This window comes from Danio aesculapii, chromosome 4 (genome assembly GCF_903798145.1).
Source record: "Danio aesculapii chromosome 4, fDanAes4.1, whole genome shotgun sequence".
In the NCBI taxonomy this organism is placed as follows: Eukaryota; Metazoa; Chordata; class Actinopteri; order Cypriniformes; family Danionidae; genus Danio; species Danio aesculapii.
Window position 1 is genome coordinate 27047886 of NC_079438.1, and position 20593 is coordinate 27068478.

General features: G+C 37.6%; 1 protein-coding gene, 2 non-coding genes and 1 pseudogene across 3 annotated transcripts; all 4 read left to right on the forward strand.

Moving 5' to 3' along the window:
• Positions 1-2621: 2621 nt before the first annotated feature.
• Positions 2622-20593, forward strand: part of LOC130222399 (zinc finger protein 721-like) — a 306699-nt pseudogene continuing 288727 nt past the window's right edge.
• Positions 10576-13262, forward strand: LOC130222382 (gastrula zinc finger protein XlCGF7.1-like). The gene is made up of 2 exons (XM_056454979.1): positions 10576-10814; positions 11352-13262. The coding sequence occupies exons 1-2, from the start codon at positions 10784-10786 to the stop codon at positions 12065-12067; spliced, it is 747 nt and encodes a 248-aa protein (XP_056310954.1). The 5' UTR covers positions 10576-10783; the 3' UTR covers positions 12068-13262.
• On the forward strand, positions 14008-14079 carry trnag-ucc (transfer RNA glycine (anticodon UCC)). Its single transcript has one exon. It is a non-coding gene; the product is annotated as a tRNA-Gly (tRNA).
• Positions 15083-15154, forward strand: trnag-ucc (transfer RNA glycine (anticodon UCC)). The gene has a single exon. It is a non-coding gene; the product is annotated as a tRNA-Gly (tRNA).

Sequence of the window (20593 nt, forward strand, 5' to 3'; positions counted from 1 at the left end):
CAGTCTGTCAGATAAAATTGGTTAAAACACCCGTGGATATAACCGAGATCTGCGCATAATAGTGTTTTATGCATCCCGCAATATGGATAGGGCAAGGTAAACTGCACACGCTTGATTATGTAATGCATAAAGTCATGCACGCGTCTCACAGCGCAAAGCGTAACTGAACCCTTAAATGTCCATGCTTAATCAGTCATTGATAAGGTCTATCAATTAAAGGGTTATCGACAATCAATCGATCATCAAGTAATCGTTAGCATCCCTAAATAAAATATATTAAAGGATATTTTACCCTAAATTCACCATACTCCCCATTAAAAGGAGAGTTCATCCAGAACTGAAAATTTTGTCACCATTAAGTCACCTTTTTGTTGTTCCAAACATGTTTTAAATTTTATATTGTTTATATTGTGATAATTATCGATTTCGAATGAAATAAAAAAAATGATAGTGATAATTTTTTTTGCCATATCACCCAGCCAGTGTAAGTAGCATAAAAATATTTATTTATATATTAAGATTTATTTTTATAGTATTTTGATGTTGTCATGTCCACATGGTGGCATATATGAATTGTTGTATATATATATGTATATATATGTATATGTATGTGTTATATATATACACGTGTATATATATATATGTATGTATATATATATATATATATATATATATATATATATATATATATATATATATGTATATATATATATATATATATATATGTATATATATATATATATTTATATATATATGTATGTATATATATATATATATATATATATATATATATATATATATATATATAATGTGTGTGTATATGTATATATATATATATATTTATATATATATGTATGTATATATATATATATATATATATATATATATATATATATATATATATATATATATATATATATATAATGTGTGTGTATATATATATATATATATATATATATATATATATATATATATATATATATATATATGTGTGTGTGTGTGTATATATATGTGTGTGTATATATATATATATATATATATATATATATATATATGTATGTATATATAATATATATATACACTATTGATTGGAAACTAATCTTTTGTATCAAAGATTTCATGCTTAACCTGTCAGTCACCTAAATGTTTTTGCTGTCTTTTTGAAATTGCAATGCCCTGAACATGATAGGTGTACTATGGCTTTAAGAGTTTTAACTGAGATTGAAACTACAAATGAACAAATGGTTTTCCAATGGTACTGCAATGTTATTTGATTAAACAACCCCCACAATACATTGTACTGTATTTATCTTGCACATGTATGAATGCAGATGAAGCATGATCATTTATCAATGTGAATATTGAATGTACTCTATATATTGTTGTGGTAGCAATACTACAGTATCAATATATCATGCAAAAATTTGGTTGCAATAAAAAAAAAAAAATTCAAACAGATGTTAATGTTCAAGAATCTTCTTTTTTTTAAATAATTGTAATATATTTGTGTGAAAAATTAGGAAGGGGTATGATTTATTGCAGGCCAAAGATTTACAAAATATTAGTATACTTCTAAAGGACTGCTTGACAATGCTAGCTTAATTCCAGTTTCAGTATTTCTTTATTTCAGTAATTTGAACAGAAACTAGCAACTAAATGAATCTTAACAATACCTTGCTGGTAGACCAGCTTAATGAGACCTTGCTAGTTGACCAGCATGACCAGCAATACCAAGCTGGTAGACCAGCATCACCAGCAAACTGAAGCTGGTCTACCAGCATGACCAGCAATACTAAGCTGGTAGACCAGCATGACCAGCAAGCCCAAGCTGGTCTACCAGCATGACCAGCAAGCCCAAGCTGGTCTACCAGCATGACCAGCAATACCAAGCTGGTAGACCAGCATCACCAGCAAACTGAAGCTGGTCTACCAGCATGACCAGCAAGCCCAAGCTGGTCTACCAGCATGACCAGCAATACCAAGCTGGTTGACCAGCAAGACCAAGCTGGTCTACCAGCATGACCAGCAATACCAAGCTGGTAGACCAGCATGACCAGCAAGACCAAGCTGGTCTACCAGCATGACCAGCAATACCAAGCTGGTTGACCAGCAAGACCAAGCTGGTCTACCAGCATGACCAGCAATACCAAGCTGGTAGACCAGCATGACCAGCAAGACCAAGCTGGTCTACCAGCATCACCAGCAAACTGAAGCTGGTCAACCAGCAAAACCAAGCTGGTCTACCAGCATCACCAGCAAGACCAAGCTGGTAGACCAGCTAAACCAGCATTGACCAGCATAGACCAGCATGAAAATCATGCTGGTCTATGCTGGTTTTTTCAGCAGGGTAATAAGTGTTTTAATAAAGTTTTAATTTATTAAGTAGCATAATGGCAGTCCATTCTAAGTATACATCACTAAGAAGAGTAACGTTACTAGTTTTAATCAGCTCATTTGTGGCTATTGTTTCTTACCCTTTTACCTGATTTCTTTTTGTTAATTACTCTCATATAAAGAAACTGTTGAAGCAAATGTTGAAGAGAAGTTATTTTGTCTCTGTTAAGTGTTTTATTCATTTTAAACAGGACGTTTTTATTGTTTTGTTCATTTTAAACAGGATAAAGTGTCCAAACACAGAGAAAAACTCCTGCTGAAGCGACTGATCTCCACACTGTTATAAAGATGGCGTTTATTAAAGAGGAGAGTGAAGATGTGAAGATTGAAGAAACATTCACAGTCAAACAGGAAGATCTGCAGGAACAAACAGGTTGATTTTAATTCTCAAAGACCAACTCAGTCATTAGATCCTCATTCAGATATATTTTAATAAGAAGAATACCAAACTAAATCTATCTTGCAGCTCTGAGTGTGCTGCCTAGTTCTCCTAAATGCACATTTAATGCACTCCTAAATGCACTCATTGAAAGACAGGAATGAGTTTCTTTCTTGTTACTTGTTCTCATGTCTTTTGTCATTATGTATTATTAGTCTCTCATTTCCCATCTCCTTAAGTTTATTGCTTTTCTTGTTTTCCTATTGTTTGTAAAGTGTCCTTGAGCACTGGCGCTATATAAAATAAATAAAAACAATAAATTAAAAAAGTTTAACTGAGCTGAGGATATTTGACCTACAGTATTCTCATAGAAGATATCTGCTATTACGGTGATAGTGTTGGCTTAGTACTTTCCATTTGCATATGTCACGTTGATCACAATCCCCTTTTTTTCATCAACTTCTTCATGTATTTAAACTTGTTTCTAGTAGTTGTTCTAGTTCTCACAGATAGTATCTGAGTTAGAACTTTCAACTTTTTATTCAAAAAGGTCATTTTAACTCTATTTATCATAATAGTTTAATTATTTTCCTTAAAATAACATTTGTTTAAACGTGCTCCATGTATTTACTGCTGAGGACATCGACCTGGACAGATTGTTGTGCAAAGATTTAGTTTATTATAGTTAAAACTTTTAAAACATTTGTTCATTTGTTGTTATTTTAAAGAAAGTTTATTTTGGAAAAAAAAAGTGTGTGGATACAAGTAGAGCTGTCTTTTTTACACAATATTCAAGATCTTTTGCCAAGAAATATCTAAAATATTTTAATTTATTATTATTAATTTATTATTGTATTATTAAATGTATAAAATGATAATATTTATTGATAGGAATCTTTTTATCTGGGCCATTTGAAAAATACCTTAGTCTAAAATTTCAGTCATAATTGTCTTAAAAAGGTTTTAAAAAGTCTTAAATTTAACTTGGTGAAACCTGCAGAAATCTTGCTTTAAAGTATGTCAAAAGGCGTGGATGCCCCCAATTTTAAATATGCTGAATGAAACGGACACTAAAATAATTAATTATTATAAAACATTGTACAGTATTCTAAACTATATAATGATGTTGCTGTGGGACGACGTGAAACAAAACGAACAAATTATAGTGGAACAATAACGTTTAGCATTGCACTGACTACAACTGGCCAACAAACTAGTCTAAAAATGACTTTTGCTGCTTAAGAAATGGATAACAGCATGCTGATCATATGCAAATATACGTGACTATATTCTTCACGTAACAGCAGGCGCCACCATTGGAATCTTTTTGCTTGAGACTTTTTTTAAAGGAATGAATTTTTAGATTGTAAAAACAGTGTTATGCTGCTTAGGCATGGGACAATAACAGTTTACAAGGTATACCGCGGGTTAAAAAAAGTCAAGGTTTTAAAACCACCAATATTTTCTACTGTACCGCCCCTACGGTATATGTTTTTTTTTTTTTTTTACGTTTTGTTTTAAGTTTTTCAGGACAACAGTATCTCAAGCAGAAATGATCTCCAAAGATGCTGTTTTAAAATTGTAAAGAAATCTGTGTTTATGAAACAAATGAAGACAGCAGAAGTCAATGATTCATTTGAATGATTTAGCCTGACATGTTTACTGCTCCAACATACTTAAAAATAAAAGTTTCTCAAAAAAAAAATAAAATTGTGTTCAAAGGGATTTTTTCGTTTAGTTTTTTTACCCAGACATTTTATATATATATATATATATATATATATATATATATATATATATATATATATATATATATATATACATTTTAAAGCTGTAATCACAATACAGTGAAACCGTGATATTTTTATTCAAGGTTATCATACGTCAGAATCTTATACTAGCACATGCCTAATGCTGTTTGATGTTGCAAAGTCATATTTTCTAATTTTGTTGTGTTACTTTGTATGTATAGTCATGAACACACTTGTTTGTAGAGCAAATAGTCATTTATTAGTCCTGATCATTTCCCCAATAGGCAACTGAAGTTCTAAAACAATAGCATATGAGATCAGGGGCCTGTTTCAGTAAGGAGGTTCAACTAACTCTGATTTTAAACTTGAACTCTGAGTTGATTTACAGAGATTAAAAACAGAGTTTTGGGTTTCAGCAGGGGCGTAGCAGACATTTTAAAAGAGGGGGGGCTGTATGAGATCATACGTTCATATAATTATTAATCACCTGTTTCTAAATGGTCTGTCTCTATAAGTGAGAGGGACTAAGTTTAGAGAATAAAACCTGCTCCTGACCAGGTTAGGTTCACAGAGTAAGTTACACGGTAACTGACACTAAGTTAAAGTTACCTCTCTTTCAGAAACAGGCTTGACTTACCCTGCTTTCTCCAGTTTGACAAACCTGCCATTTTGAAATGGAAAACCCAGAGTATCTCTCATTTCAGGGTTAAAATACTCTTAGTTTTCAATTAACCTCCTTTCTGAAATGGGCCCCTGGTCACTGCTATGACATGATTGACAATTGTCGCTGTTTGTCATTGTACTCTAGTTATCCTGAGAGCTGATGCTGAGTATTCTTTTCACACTTCAAATTGTTAACCCTTGGCCATTCTAACCCTGGATAAACAGAATCCTGGGTTATCTGTAATCATGTTCCACAATGCTCATGCTATACCTGGGGTTAAAAAATAATCCTGGATGTTCATTAACAGACGTTTCACATTTGCAAACCCCTGGTTAACATTATTATTTGTATATTTATGTTGTCACTGTCCCTGATAGGACAAACACCAGGTCACTTTTTTAAATGGCATTTCTGCATCTTGTCGGGTATATAATTGTCACCATGTAGGTCTTCAGCTAAGCCTTCGGACATGCACAAAGGCAAGAAAACAAATACAAAAGTACAAATGAATGAAAACAAGTAGCAAAGTATGTCATCTTGCCATCTCCTCATCACTCCAGTTTACTGCAAACAGGGCATTAAGCATTAGCACAAGTTCATTCATTCATTTTCTTTCAGCTTAATCCCTTTATTCATCAGAGGTCACCACAGCGGAATAAACCACCAATTTATTCAGCATGTGTTTTAAACAGCACATGCCCTTCCAGCTGCAACCCAGTACTGGGAACATTTGCATAAGTTATATACAATAATCCAAACTCACTAATATAAGCTGAATTATGCGCACTTGCTGTGAATATGCAGGATTTGTCTCAATCGGGGCTTCCAAGCAAGTTAAAAATGTTTAAATTTAGTGGAAGATACACATGAGGGAACACAACACGAGTAATCTAGAGCGAGTGCATTTGATTATTTGCATTTCAAGAGTTCCCACTTAGATATGCTTGGCGTATAAAGCAGGTTTGGCATGCTGTCCCGGGAGAGAACCCTGAGCTCTGAGATATTTGAGCCCAGGGCTCCCACCCGGTCGATAAGCATATCAGGAGATCCGAGATCAGGTAGGTCTCGAGAGCTCCCCAAAATGCTATCAACTTGGGACAGCAGCCGTGTATTTCGAAGAATTTTCCCCCAAAAGCTAGAAAGTTTTTGCTATATCCGGCTGCTGGATATAGAGGTTATGGAAAGGGAAAGAAGCTAGGGAGCTCCAGCTGGAGCAAAGAGTGAAACAGACTCCTGTTGGAGCCTGAGCAGGGGGGTTGGGGGAGGGTGACTAGTGGAGGGGGCCAAAAAGGGGTGGCCAGGGTTGACTCCTTAAGAGTCAAAACAAAATATGCTCGAGGAACACTCCTAACGGAGATCGAGCTGGGAAGTGGCAGCGCTATATATAAATATATATGTATATATGAGAGTATATGAACATATATATATATATATATATATATATATATATATATATATATATATATATATATATATATATATATATATATATATATATATATAATGGGGTAATCTAAGGCCTGGAGGGGACAATTAGGAAACTTCTGTGAGTCAGAATAGGCGCTGCGGGAGTTGGGGGCAGCAATTCTTAATATTTGCCATCTCTAGCAGAAATCGTGAAGTGGGATTTGGGTGGTGGAGATATCTGCTAGAGGGTGAGTGGCAAGTTTGGCGAGGAACACTCCTACTGGACATAGAGCAGGGAGTGACAGCGCTCTATATAAATATATATCTATGAATGAGAAATCCATATATATGTGCACCCGCGGGGGGGGGTTGGGGGTGCGGTGACATGACCCTTGCGGGGGTTGGCGCCCGGGGAACAGGGCAAGCTGGCCAACTCTGACAGGAGTCTGGGAAAAAGGGGATTTGGACGGTGAAGACTCCTGTTAGAGGGTGACGGGATGAGTTAGGTGCTCGAGGAACACTTCGTGAGGAGATGGAGCGGGGAGTGACAGCGCTATATATAAATATATATTTATGTACTTGCGTATATAGATATATAAATATATAATAATAAGGTTGCTAAAATCTGGGAGGGGCAGTGAGATGACTCCTGCGGCAGTCGAAGCTCGGGGTAACACTCCTGCGAGAGTCAGAGCCTTAGGGGGGGCAGGGTCTGGCAGGAGTCGGGAAATGGGAGGGGGCTGTGAAGACTCCTGCAGAAATGGCCGGGGGTGGCGGGGTGACGAGGGGGCTAGTACGCACCTCCGATTAACTACGTGACTGGGGGAGAAAGTTGAGTGTTACTCAGTCTAGAAGTAAGGGAAAGGAGGAGGGAAGGTGGCTGGGTCATGACCTTGAGTGGGTTGATGGCTGGCGAGAGACATCTGGGCTTCTTTGAGGTGCCTTTGGCGAAGATGTATGTATGTCTTTAAGGCATTGGATGACCACCTTCCCAGAGTCTGGATTTGTTGTTGTAAAGCCCTTTGTGCTTCTGTGGTGGCTGCTCATATTCTGAAACAGAGTATATACAGGAATCAGAGAGTGTAATTCAACACCTTTTAATACCTTTAGGACTCTTTCAATACATTTAAAGACCTATAACCACTTTTCAACCAGAAATACTGGCGAGATTTATCTTACAATATATTTACTAAATATTAAAATAAAAGAAATTAATCCAAACTTAAACATTAATATATGGAAAATAGATCTATAAAATCTAGCCGATTCAACATGTCCCTATAGAGCTGCAGAAATAATGGTGTTGCCTTGGTAACTGTGGTAAACAAGCAACAAGCTGTCAAATCTAGTAGGATTTTACTGATTTCGTAACTACACAACATCCTGATATTCACAGATTTAATACAGTCAAATTTTTTAGCATACGATGATACCTTGTATGAAATCGAAGACAGAGGGAGAATAAGGCTCAGCGGAGCGTCTCTGCTGTTGCAGAGGTGCAGTGGTAGTCAGCATTGGAGTATTATGAGTGCTAAATATTGTCAGTAACGATATGTAGAGATGAAGTAAAAGAGGGGCTCAGCTAGAATGCCAGTGCAGTGGTGCTATGGGTGAATGTAACTTGAAGCATCTCTGCTGTTGCAGAGGTGCAGTGGTAGTCAGTATTGTATAGTTTTGCATGTTCCTGTAAGAATGAAAAATACTGTCATTAGTGATATGTAGAGGTGAGAGTCAGTAGTGATATGTAGAGATGAAGTAAAAGAGGGGCTCAGCTAGAGTGCCAGTGCCATGGTGCTATTGGTGAATGTAACTTGGCGGAGTGTCTCTGCAGTTGCAGAGATGCAGTGGTAGTCAGTATTGGAGTATTATGAGTGCTAAATATTGTCAGTAACGATATGTAGAGATGAAGTAAAAGAGGGGCTCAGCTAGAATGCCAGTGCAGTGGTGCTATGGGTGAATGTAACTTGAAGCATCTCTGCTGTTGCAGAGGTGCAGTGGTAGTCAGTATTGTATAGTTATGCATGTTCCTGTAAGAATGAAAAATACTGTCATTAGTGATATGTAGAGGTGAAAGTCAGTAGTGATATGTAGAGATGAAGTAAAAGAGGGGCTCAGCTAGAGTGCCAGTGCCATGGTGCTATTGGTGAATGTAACTTGGCGGAGTGTCTCTGCAGTTGCAGAGATGCAGTGGTAGTCAGTATTGGATGGTTATGCATGTTACCGTAAGAATGAAAAATACTGTTGTTAGTGATATGTAGAGGTGAGTGAATAAGGGGTCGGCTAGAACGTCACTGCAGTTGCGCTATAGGGGGGTGTAGCTCAGCTGAGCGTCTCTGCTGCTGCAGAGGTGCAGTGGGTCAGTATGGAGGCAATATGTGCTCCTGCAGAAGCATCTACTGCTGTATTCATGGGGGGGGGGGGGGGGGTTAGGAGTGTGACGATAGTGGTATTTGAAGTGTAAGTGTATATGAGTTTGTTTAGAGTATTGCTGCTACATCAATTGAAACTTGGGTGACTTCTAGATGGGTCAGAGCTGTGGTGAAAAGAGTAAATGGAAGTATGGGATAGTTTGAGCTTGGAGGGAAAATTAAAGGAAGAAAAGAGGGGAAAAGGCCTAGAAATGCATGTGGGTGGAGGTCGGTTGGAGAGGATCAGCTTTGTTCTCTTGAGGTGTAAGAAAGCTAATAGGGTTTGAAATGGGTGTATGTGGGGTGGGGGTCAAAAATGTAAATAGAGTGCCCTTGTGTAAATGATCCGTTTGCTTAATAAAGAAAGACAGAGCTTCTTCCTTCTGCCAAGTTAGATCAGCTATGATGGGGTGGATTGTGGGATTGAAATTATGTTAGTTCAGACTTCTCAAAAACCAAAAAGGCTAGTGTGAATATGGCATCAAGTGTGTGGGCTGTATGAGGGGAAATGCATCTTTGCGAAGAGTGTGAATACATTTGGAATGGATGTAGAGTGTGATGGGTTGAATAAGGGCAGTTTCTGGAGCCGGTAGCCATGATCTCTAAAATGAGAAAACAAGAAAGAATTAGAAATTAAATATTCACAACATGGTACATGTACAGCAGACATAATTAAATGTTTTAGCTGATATTCATGCGAGGTGTCTTCATAAGTGCGTGGGCAACTGTGAATGGAAGCGCCTTTGTTAATAGATGTTACAATAGCTTCGATGTCACAATGTGCAAGGGTTGTAGAAGTGGACATTCGTTCCCCTGCAAGGTGGCAGATGGATAGAGAGCTGAGGATATGGGCCGTGTCTTGGCTGGCGGTTCTGGAAGTACCTCTTGAAGAGCAGGTGAGGTGACAGTAGAGTGGAGTGGAGTTTAAACCCCTTAGTGATATAGAAGTTTGTTTAAAAGCAAAATGTACAGAGACAGTGAATGAAACGTTACTCCACTGCCAGAAATGTCCTCCTTGTTCGTAGCAGTCAAGCAGGAAGTTGTTTCTTTGCTGTTTCACATCCCACTGACTTGCCATTATAAACTTGACTATGGCACTCATGTGTATTGATATATGAGTTATGTGTTGAATGTTTTTCACTGGCAGGGTAATACTCTTTTCATTGGTTCCATGGCTATCAGATTAGATGTGGCAGAGGGGTTATTTTATTTATATATTTATTTATTTTTATTATTATTATTATTATTTTTAATAAAATGTAAATATCAACTGCCAACATCAAACCCTTAACTTGAAAAAACGATGTCACCACTTAGTAGGAACTGTGTGAATGTACTGTTTATCATGGGCTTTACTAAATCCATGATAGATATCATCACGTTTGCAATCTTAACATGATTGAAAAATCTCAAACGTATCTGGCCCGATTCATTCACTAAGTCTTAGCGCTCAGTCTATTCATGAAACTGTCAAGACATAAGGCGGGGCCATCTAAAGTTTGGAAAGCTCATTGGATGGTGACACTTCTCCTTTCAGCTATTGGCTCCTTGGAGTATCAGTCAGAGTACAAAAGGTCGGCGGCCATTTTGTCAACCAAAATCGCTATAGTGTTTATGCCTGAAAGACTATTCTGCTGCACGCGCTCCAGCAGCTGGTTTGAATGATAACAGTGCATCCTTCCATGGACGTTTATCAACATATGAATATGTTGTGGACTAATGTTTGTGGAATAGATTGCTTGGTCGGTTGCAATCGAACTACTTCAACAGTCAGAAAGTTATGGATCTGTGGACAGGCGGGAGGTTGAGAGGTGAGTTCTTTATTGAAATCATTTGATTCATGCTGGTCTCGTCTTTCAAAACTTTTATAAAATGTTTAGTCTTTGTTAGAGTGTAGTTATGTAGCGAGGCTTCCGTTTAAAGCATATACGCTACCGAAAGTGGACCTCTAGGATATCAGTGAGAGTCAGGCTTCATAGAAATGGCTTGGAATGGCTTGGATTGCCGTATAGTCGAAGTTGTGGCTTGCGTTGTGTGGGGCAGTTGGAGTAGAAGTTGGAAGAGCTGGTGGGCCGCCGTCTTGCTGTAATTCAGGCTTGATAGCTGGCGAGGCGGCGGCTGAAGTTTTGGGGAGAGCGGGGTTCTGGCTGAAGTTGTTGTTGTTTGTTTGTTTGTTTGCTTAAATGTATACACGTTAATGGACCAAACAAAATATGATCTGATTTATTTTGATGTGCATCAAAATTACAGTGTGTGCAGCCAATGTTTCCAGTGTCTTTTCAATTTTCAGCTTTAGATGAGAGTTTTATAGACTTAATGAAAACTAATGTTTTATCTATGTATTTCAGACCTAATTGAAGAGAATGATGGGAGTAAAGAGGAGGAACATCATGTCAAAAATGAGGAAACAACTCATTTACAGACTGATGGTATTTTGAAAAGGAGAGACAAGAATTGTTGCACCTGCACCCAGTGTGGAAAAAGTTTTGGAAGAAACGGCAATCTTAAGATTCACATGAGGATCCACACTGGAGAGAGACCATTCACATGCACTCAGTGTGGGAAGAGTTTCAACCAATTATCAAACCTTAATCAACACATGAGGATCCACTCTGGAGAGAAACCATTCACATGCACTCAGTGTGGGAAGAGTTTCAGCCAATCATCACACCTTAATCTACACATGATGATTCACACTGGAGAGAAACCTTTCATGTGCACTCAGTGTGGGAAGAGTTTTAAATGCTCATCACACATTAATAAACACATGAGGATCCACACTGGAGTAAAACCATTCACTTGCACTCAGTGTGGGAAGAGTTTTAACAGCTCATCACAACTTAATCAACACATAAAGATCCACACTGGAGAAAAACCATTTACATGCACTCAGTGTATGAAGAGTTTCAGCCAATTAGCACATCTTAGTCACCACATGAGGATCCACACTGGAGAGAAACCATTCACATGCACTCAGTGTGGGAAGAGTTTCAGCCGATCATCACACCTTAATAAACACATGATGATCCACACTGGAGAGAAACCATTCACATGCACTCAGTGAGAAGAGTTTCAGCCAATCATCACACCTTAATGAACACATGAATGATCCACACTGGTGTGAAAGAGTATATGTGCTTTTGAGTGTGAGAAGACTTTTATTAGAGCTTCAAAATTGAGACTGCCCCAGACGATTCACAGTGTTATAAGAGGTTTAATCTGTTAACACATTTGAAAACACAAAAGAGGATGCACACTGGAGAGAAACTGTACAGATCTGATCTTTGTCTACAGAGTTTCGTTCATTCGGCGCAGCTTAAGAAACACATGGACAAAAGTTGCACCTTTGACATGAATGCAGCAAAACATTTTCTCATGTGCAGAGGATGTTGCGCTCCTTGCGTTGTAGTGAATGGTGTCCATGGAACGAATGGTGCCATTATTAATGTGAGACAACAAAAATACAAATGCAAACCTCTCCTGTATTCTGACATTTCAAAACTTCAGAGCTCAACTTTATCTGAAACAGTCAAGAGTAAGAGAAGAGCACGACGTGACCAGAAGAGGGCGCACAAGACTCAGGAACAGAGAAGAAGGGAGATGTTACCTCTCTCTGACCCTTATCTGTTCTTACCTTCTCCTGACCTCCTTTGATTGCATACAGCTTGCGCAGCTGACCCTGAAGACCTGAGACTCTGCTTGCGAAGCCGGGAGGTCTCATAGTCATCGTAAATTAGGGATGCCTCTCATTGGAAATACCTTGTGGAATGCTTAATGCCCTTAAATATCTAAACAATGTGTATGAGAGTGTTTGTATGTTGATTTATGTTCTAAGATGTGCCTATGGGACAGCTATAAATTTGTTCACATAAGACATGACCTATACGTTTTGCTGAATAGTAGAATTCTTGACTGAGTGGTCAGACCACATCATTAGTTGGTCCTTAGTGATTTATAATTAGTGTTTTGATATATTGGGTAAAACCCAGATGGTGTACGGGTAGTTATATGCAGTATGTCAAGTCCTCACTGATATATGAGGTGTAGTTATGTGCATGACCTGATTTTGGAAGTTTAAAAGCTGAACCAAACTGACCAGCTTTGCGCTTACTGACTTCTGTATATTGAGTTTGGTTGCCCTTTATCCTCAACGGAGGATAAAGTAAGGATTTTGTTTCTGTCATTTGTCTTTTGTTTATTCTACTTTTTCACTGGATTTTATTTTATTAATAAAAGTGTGTTTTATTACGTTTCTTCAACTGGAGTGGACATTGACTTCATTTACCAGAACCCATCAGAGTTACCCTGTGTGGTAAAGTATGAATCTAATTTATTCTTTTGTAAAATACATTATAAAGACGATCTAAAACGAACTAAACCCTAGCTAAGAAATATAGCGAAGGGAGGATTCTGGTTTATCTTTGTTTAATTAGGATGATTAAAGAAAGGCGATCCAGCACACCACTATTGTGAAAGGCAACAGCCAAAAAGTAATAGACAAAGAAGGGCCCCCCGTTGGGGAATCGAACCCTGGTCTTCCATGTGACAGGCAGAGATACTGTCCACTATACTAACATGGATCTGCAGAGTAAGAGAACCTGTTCTCCCCCCACACAGATAAGCAATGTAATCCAGTCCTAACAGCATTGTCTGCAGCGCTGGCACTAAAGACCTTGGCTGACAGCAAGAGGAGGGTAGAAAACTGGGCTTGGACAGTTTTTCTTCCTTAATAATCCTTGCTTCTTCATCAGTCTTGGTAATATAGTGGTGAGCATAGCTGGCTTCTAATAGATTCCCAGTCAATGTATTCCTTTTGGCTGCCGTAACATTACATGGCCAGGCGCCAATCTTGTGAAGATCTTCCCATGACATGTGGGTAGATCAGTGCATTTTGAGATGGTTGGGATCCATATACTGGACATGTTTTTCAGTGCCAGGCCAAGACAAAGAGAGCCTTGGTTGAAAGCATTCTTTTTGAGCTCATCTGGCAAGAGATGTCTGCAAGCGTTGGTGGTATAGTGGTGAGCATAGCTGCCTTCCAAGCAGTTGACCCGGGTTCGATTCCCGGCCAACGCATTTCCTTTGGCTGCTGTATATATCACTTAGTCCGGTGCCACTCTTGTGAAAGGCAACAGCCAAAAAGTAAAAGACAAAGAAGGGCCTCCCCGTCGGGGAATCGAACCCCAGTCTTCCGCGTGACAGGCGCAGATACTGGCACTATATTAACGAGGATCTGCGGAGTAAAAGAACTCGTTCTCCCCCCACACAGATCAGCAATGTAATCCAGCCCTAACAGCATTGTCTGCAGTGCTGGCACTAAAGACCTTGGCTGACAGCAAGAGGAGGGTAGAAAACTGGGCTTGGACAGTTTTTCTTCATTAATAACCCTTGCTTCTTCATCAGTCTTTGACTGGTCATCAGCAGTAACTTGAACAGTGCATGACACAGGAGAACGTTATTAGCATTATTTGCAGCAAACAAAGCACTCCATTCATTCTTACACATAGCCCAGCTTTTACTCCACAAAATGTCAGCTTGCCCTTTCATGAGCTGCATCCAGTCAACCCTTGCAATGACATTCAAACCGTGGGAGCTCATTACAGTAAATACTGGGTGACAAAACATGAGAACTCCACCACTGCAGAGTGAAATTATCGACCTCAGTTTTTTTTTTTTTTTTGGTGAGGTTGTACCTTCGAACGTTTTACACAACCTCAACGTCAGAAAGAGATGGCATCCATACTTGACATTTTTTTTTTCGCCCACACAAAGAACTCCTTGGTTGAATCTTTCATTCTCTACACTTCTGTGAGAGGATGTCCTCAAGCATTGGAAATATAGTGGTGAGCATAGCTGGCTTCCAAGCAGATTCCCAGCGAATGTATTCCTTTTGGCTGCCATAATATTACATGGCCAGGCGCCACTCTTGTGAAGATGTCCTATGACATGTGGGTAGATCAGTGCTTTTCAGATGGTTGGGATCCATATGCTGGACATGTTTTTCAGTGCCAAACCCAGACAAAGAGGGCCTTGGTTGAAAGCATTCTTTTTGAGCTGTTCTGGCAAGAGCTGTCCGCAAGCGTTGGTGGTATAGTGGTGAACATAGCTGCCTTCCAAGCAGTTGACCCGGGTTCGATTCCCGGCCAACGCATTTCCTTTGGCTGCTGTGCATATCACTTAGTCTGTTGTCACCCTGGTGAAAGGCAACAGCCAAAAGTAAAAGACAAGCAAGGGCCTCCCCATTCGGGGAATCGAACTCCCGTCTTCCGCATGACAGGGGGGGATACTGTCCACTATACTAACAAGGATCTGCAGAGTAGTAGAACCTGTTCTCCCCCACACAGATCAGCAATGTAATCCAGTCCTAACAGCATTGTCTGCAGCGCTGGCACTAAAGACCTTGGCTGACAGACATTCAAACCGGGGGAGCTCATTACAGTGAATACTGGGTGACAGAAGATGAGAACTCCACCACTGCCGAGTGAAATTATCGACCTCCATTTTTTTTTGTGAGGTTGTACCTTCGAACGCTTTATCCAACCTCAATGTCAGAAAGAGATGGGATCCATACTCGACACTTTTTTTCGCCCACACAAAGAACTCCTTGGTTGAAAGCTTCATTTTCTACACTTCTGTGAGAGGATGTCCTCAAGCGTTGGTAATACAGTGGTAAGCATAGCTGACTTCCAAGCAGAGGCCAGTTGCACGTAAGTGTAGATCGCTGTCTAGCCAATAGGAACAAAGGTAGGTGGGACAAGTAAAATACACAAAATTATGGGTTCAGATCCAGCCGCAAATGTCTCGGCCGCAAATGATATAAAACGAATTTGTATTTGCTCTTACTCTAGACCAGGGGTCACCAATCTTGATCCTGGAGGGCCGGTGTCCCTCCAGGGTTTAGCTCCAACTTGCCCCATCACACCTGCCTGGGTGTTTCAAGTATACCTAGTAAGACGTTGTATAGCTTGTTCAGATGTGTTTGATTAGGGTTGGAGCTAAAATCTGCAGGACACCAGCCCTTCAGGAACAAGTTTGGTGACCCCTGATCTAGACACACTTTAAAAACAATTAACATAAAATAAATTATAATTTTGCATAAAGATACAATAATTTTACAATCCTACAACAATTGTGCTTGTGTCATTATTTATTCATATAAATGAATGAATGATAACAATAATTTATCTATTCATTCATTTACTCTGTAGAGTTTAAGAAATGTGATCTAAATATAGATTTGGAATATAACATAGGGTATATTTGAATATGTTTGATACTGTTTATTGCTTTGACAATATGCTGTTAAAAGCTCTATATAATTAAAAAAGTGATCGCTTGATTGTCCTTTAATATAGAAAATGTGAATGTGAAAAACTAAAAGGAACATTCTGATCATATTTTATTCCTTATCTTTTAAGAGATTTTAAGACTTATATTTGTATAACTATAAACAGAAAACCCAGAAATAAAATTATATATATATATATATATATATATATATATATTACTACCTACTGTGCCACTTCGTCACCCCAAGATTAGGCCTATTTTAGTTATTTAGTGTAATGTATAGTAATTTAGTTCAATCCGTGTAATTTATAAATATATAAGTTATTTAGTGCTTTTTGGATTTAGGCATAGGCCTATAAAACTTAATATTACTTGTAAATACAAAGACTGCGGTTTAGTTTAGTTTTTTTTTTTTTTTTATGGTACTGTATTGCATGTTGAATGTTACAGTTACAAAGAGTTTTATTAAATAAGTGCACTACCACAAGATATTTTTGTAGGTGTAAAAATATAAAAAGTATCATTCTCATATTCTTGCCTTATTTATCTTTAATGTAAATATAAAACACTATACAATGCGTTGTTCACCTAAGAAAAAAAGGTGCACCAAGTCAAAAAGTTAGTCTAGTGCCCTGTATTGGATAGATTAAGTGATAGATTGTGTGTGCATTTTAATAACATTGACACTACTTTTACGATTGATTAAACTAGGGATGCTAACGATTACTCGATTTATTTATTGTCGGTAACCCTTTAAACCCGATAGACCTCATCGATGACCAATGAAGCATGGGTATTTAAGTTATGCTTTGTGCTGTGAGACGCGTCCCCGGTGTCACACATTACATAATCAAGTGTGTGCAGTTTACGTTACCTTATGGAGTCGTGCACTCTCTTGATTTTGCATATTGGGGACACATAAACCCTGTTATGCACAGATCTCGTTTATGTCCGCTGGTGCTGCTGTTAATCCGCAGGTCAAGTGATCAAAAAGTAGGCTACATGACGTTTAATTACGGGCAGGTTAATAATACCCAACACTGGTTGTGCAAACTTTAACTACTTCCTCTAAAATATTAGTGTTTCAAGCTATATTATCTTTTTATAGACTGGCATAAGCCTAAATAGGCATCACGGTCAGACATTTAGTTTATGTAAAAACGAGCGCTTATCTCATTTTACTGTGATCATTATGAGGATCATATTGCATATTCGGGTAATTCCTTGTAAATAAAGTATTTTATTATTGGACTGTTTATAAGGACTAAGCTATTAAATACTGTAATTCTCCGAATGGAAAATGCTTGGGTTGTTTAATAATATCTATCATATCATGCAAAACTTTATCTATCATGTTTATGATCTGCCCCTCATCCTCCAATATTACAGATTGATTTATCAGATGATTTGTCATAAGAGAAATGTTAACAAAAGGATATTCTTTATGGAGACCCATCTAAAAACAATCGACAATCAATAATTCATTTAGTATAAATACAAGTTTTAGTAACAATAACTTATACCGAAACATACATTTGTACATGAAAGAACAGGTTCTCTGTAACCTTTAAGACAAGCTTGTCACATCAGAAATGACTCTCGCTTATGACGTCTGCTTCACGGGCATTTCACTTTGTATGCGTCACCGTCGCATTTGTACACAGGCTTTAAATGAATGCTTATTGTCTCCCAAAATCTTCTTGAATGCCTTCTTTTTAAAGGATAAAAATGGAATAAAAGTGTACTTTAAGGAAGAGGCACCAGTTCCAGCTGCCACAAAAAGGCAATGGACACAGAATAAAATAGGTTGCTCGGGTCAAAAAGACAGAGAATCAGGGAAAACAGCATCAAACATTTTAAAAGAAAGAGCGATAGACAGACTCCGTTAAAGTCATAAAATGCACAGATATACATTCAACATGTGTCTACCTCACGGACAGGTCTTGCAGTTGTTGTTGTTTTTTTTTTTTTGCATCCAACCAAACAGATGGGAGTTGAATTAAAATAGAGAGATGGAATAAAATAAAATAAGTATAGGAATAAAATGTAAAATACAAATGTATAATTGGAATGGTTTAGAGTAATGGTTGATTTTTATAATTGCCTATAATCTATTTGTATACTTTTATTAATTTATCTATTTATTTTTTGTTTGTTTGTTGTATTGTTTATCTGTTAGAACTCATATTGTATTGCTACCAACAGCAAGTGACAGAATTTCTTTCTTTCATTCCAATTACAACAAATAACTCCTGCAATTATAAAATCCTGCAGGATTTGTCACTTGCTTGGATCCATTGTAAAACCTGTAAGAAATCCCTACACATATCGTCAATGTGTCCTCCAGGGTTTTATCATTCTTGCAGGACAGCAGCTATCCTTCAGGGAAAAATAGATCATTCAGGATTCCTGTAAAAAGCACTGCATGATTCTAACATTTGTAGGAATTGCCTGCACATATTGTCATTTTGTCCTGCAGGATTCCTGAATCCTGCAGGATTCCTGTAGGTTATTTTTGTAAGGGTAGGACAATCAACAGCTGATCATTTACTGAAAGAAGATCTAAATCTTATGATTAAATAGAGATTTATCTGAAAAATGAAGGAAGAGCACTAATCTCATGAGGCATTGATAATCACTGGCAAAAACAACTGAAACTCTTATAAATATTGAATATTCAATTAAAGTTAAACAATGACCAGTAAAAACAGGACAGAAGTCAGATTAATAATATTATAACTTAAGGACACATAAGACTCAATAATACATTCATACATTCATACATTATGAGTAAAGTGAATACAGATAAATGTTATATGCTACATACACAAAGAAATATATAGCACAAACTAATAAACTGAAACTGGAAAAAAAAACATGGAAAGAATAAACTTAATAAATGTATCCTCAAATTATGCAGGAATTAAAATATCTTAGGTATTTTAGGAGTCGATCATGCTCAGGCGGAGGCAGTGAAAGCAGTATTTTTAGTGAAATCCACTTGAGCTCCATGAAGGACTGATGTTACTCTCCAGTACAGCAGGTGGCAGTGTGCAGCTTTACTCTGCTCTGACTCAACACACAGCCAGAAGAAGAGGTGTGTGGCGTCTTCACTTTCTTCTCCTCATCCAATGTTTATACTGCTTTTGGTAAAGTTGTTTCAAACCCCTAAGAACTGTGCCCCTGAGACACTTTAGATGAAATCAGAGAGCTCCCTCGTCTGTCATAGACAGCAGCAGTTGAGAGATGCTCAAACTCCAGAAAAGGAACCAAAAACATTGTCGAAACAGTCCATGTGAATTTAGTGGTTCAATTGTAATCGAGTTCCAAGAACATTTTGAGTGCAAGAAAATGTTGAAAAAAGCAGCCAAAGTAGGAACTGTTGATCTATATAGTGGCTGTTTTTGCTCCTGTATTCTCATCATTTGCATTCAGCAGAAGAAACTCAACAGGTTTGGAACAAGTAGAGGATGAGTAAATGACAGAATTGTAATTTTTATGTGAACTACCCCTTTAATGCTTCTGTAAGTAAAGGTAAATTATATATTATTACTGAAGATATTGCTAAAGAATGGCAGGAAACGTGGAGCACAGATAATAAGAGACGACAATTCATATAAAAAAAAGAAACCCTATATAAGCCTATACTTGTAGAAATAGAAAAGAAGAGGTCATAATTATGAAGATGAGATTTGGACTCAGATATTAATAGGAAGTAATGTGTTGTAGACATGCAAGTCATGAACTGGACTAAAAAATTTCTCAAGATTGTCTTAAAATGTTTAGATTAAAGGTTTGAGAGAGAGAGAGAGAGAGAGAGAGAGAGAGAGAGAGAGCAGATGTAGTGTAAAGTGAAAAACATGTGAGAAATGTATCAATAAGTCATGACTGCAACAGTAAGTGGCAAAAAAAGCTAAACAAAAAAGACTTTTATTTTGGCGTGGTGTGTGACGTCATCAGGCGGCGCCGCTTCAGCGCTGTGATTCAACTGGAGAAAGGTTTGTGTTTTTAAAACGTTTACAGATATAAACCGATTTAAATTTAAAGTTCTGAAGTTTTAGTTTTTTATACGATGCTAAATTATGTTCCTGTTGTTAGAGATAATATTTTAACCCTTTATACAATGTAGTACTATTTTATTCTCAGTAACTGAGGGCTATTGTTTGAATAAAGTAACAAAAAGTGTGTAATAAGTGTTTTAAAGAAACGTTTTACCTGATTTCTTTTTGTTAATTATTCTCATTGAAAGAAACTGTTGAAGCAAGTGTTGAAGAGAAGTTATTTGGTTTTTGTTCATTGT

Excerpts from the sequence above, each read along its gene's own strand:
- LOC130222382 (XM_056454979.1), top strand. The coding sequence starts at position 10,784 with ATGGATCTGTGGACAGGCGGGAGGTTGAGAG. Across the intron at positions 10,815-11,351 it reads GACAGGCGGGAGGTTGAGAG|ACCTAATTGAAGAGAATGAT; the intron begins GTGAGTTCTTTA and ends TATGTATTTCAG.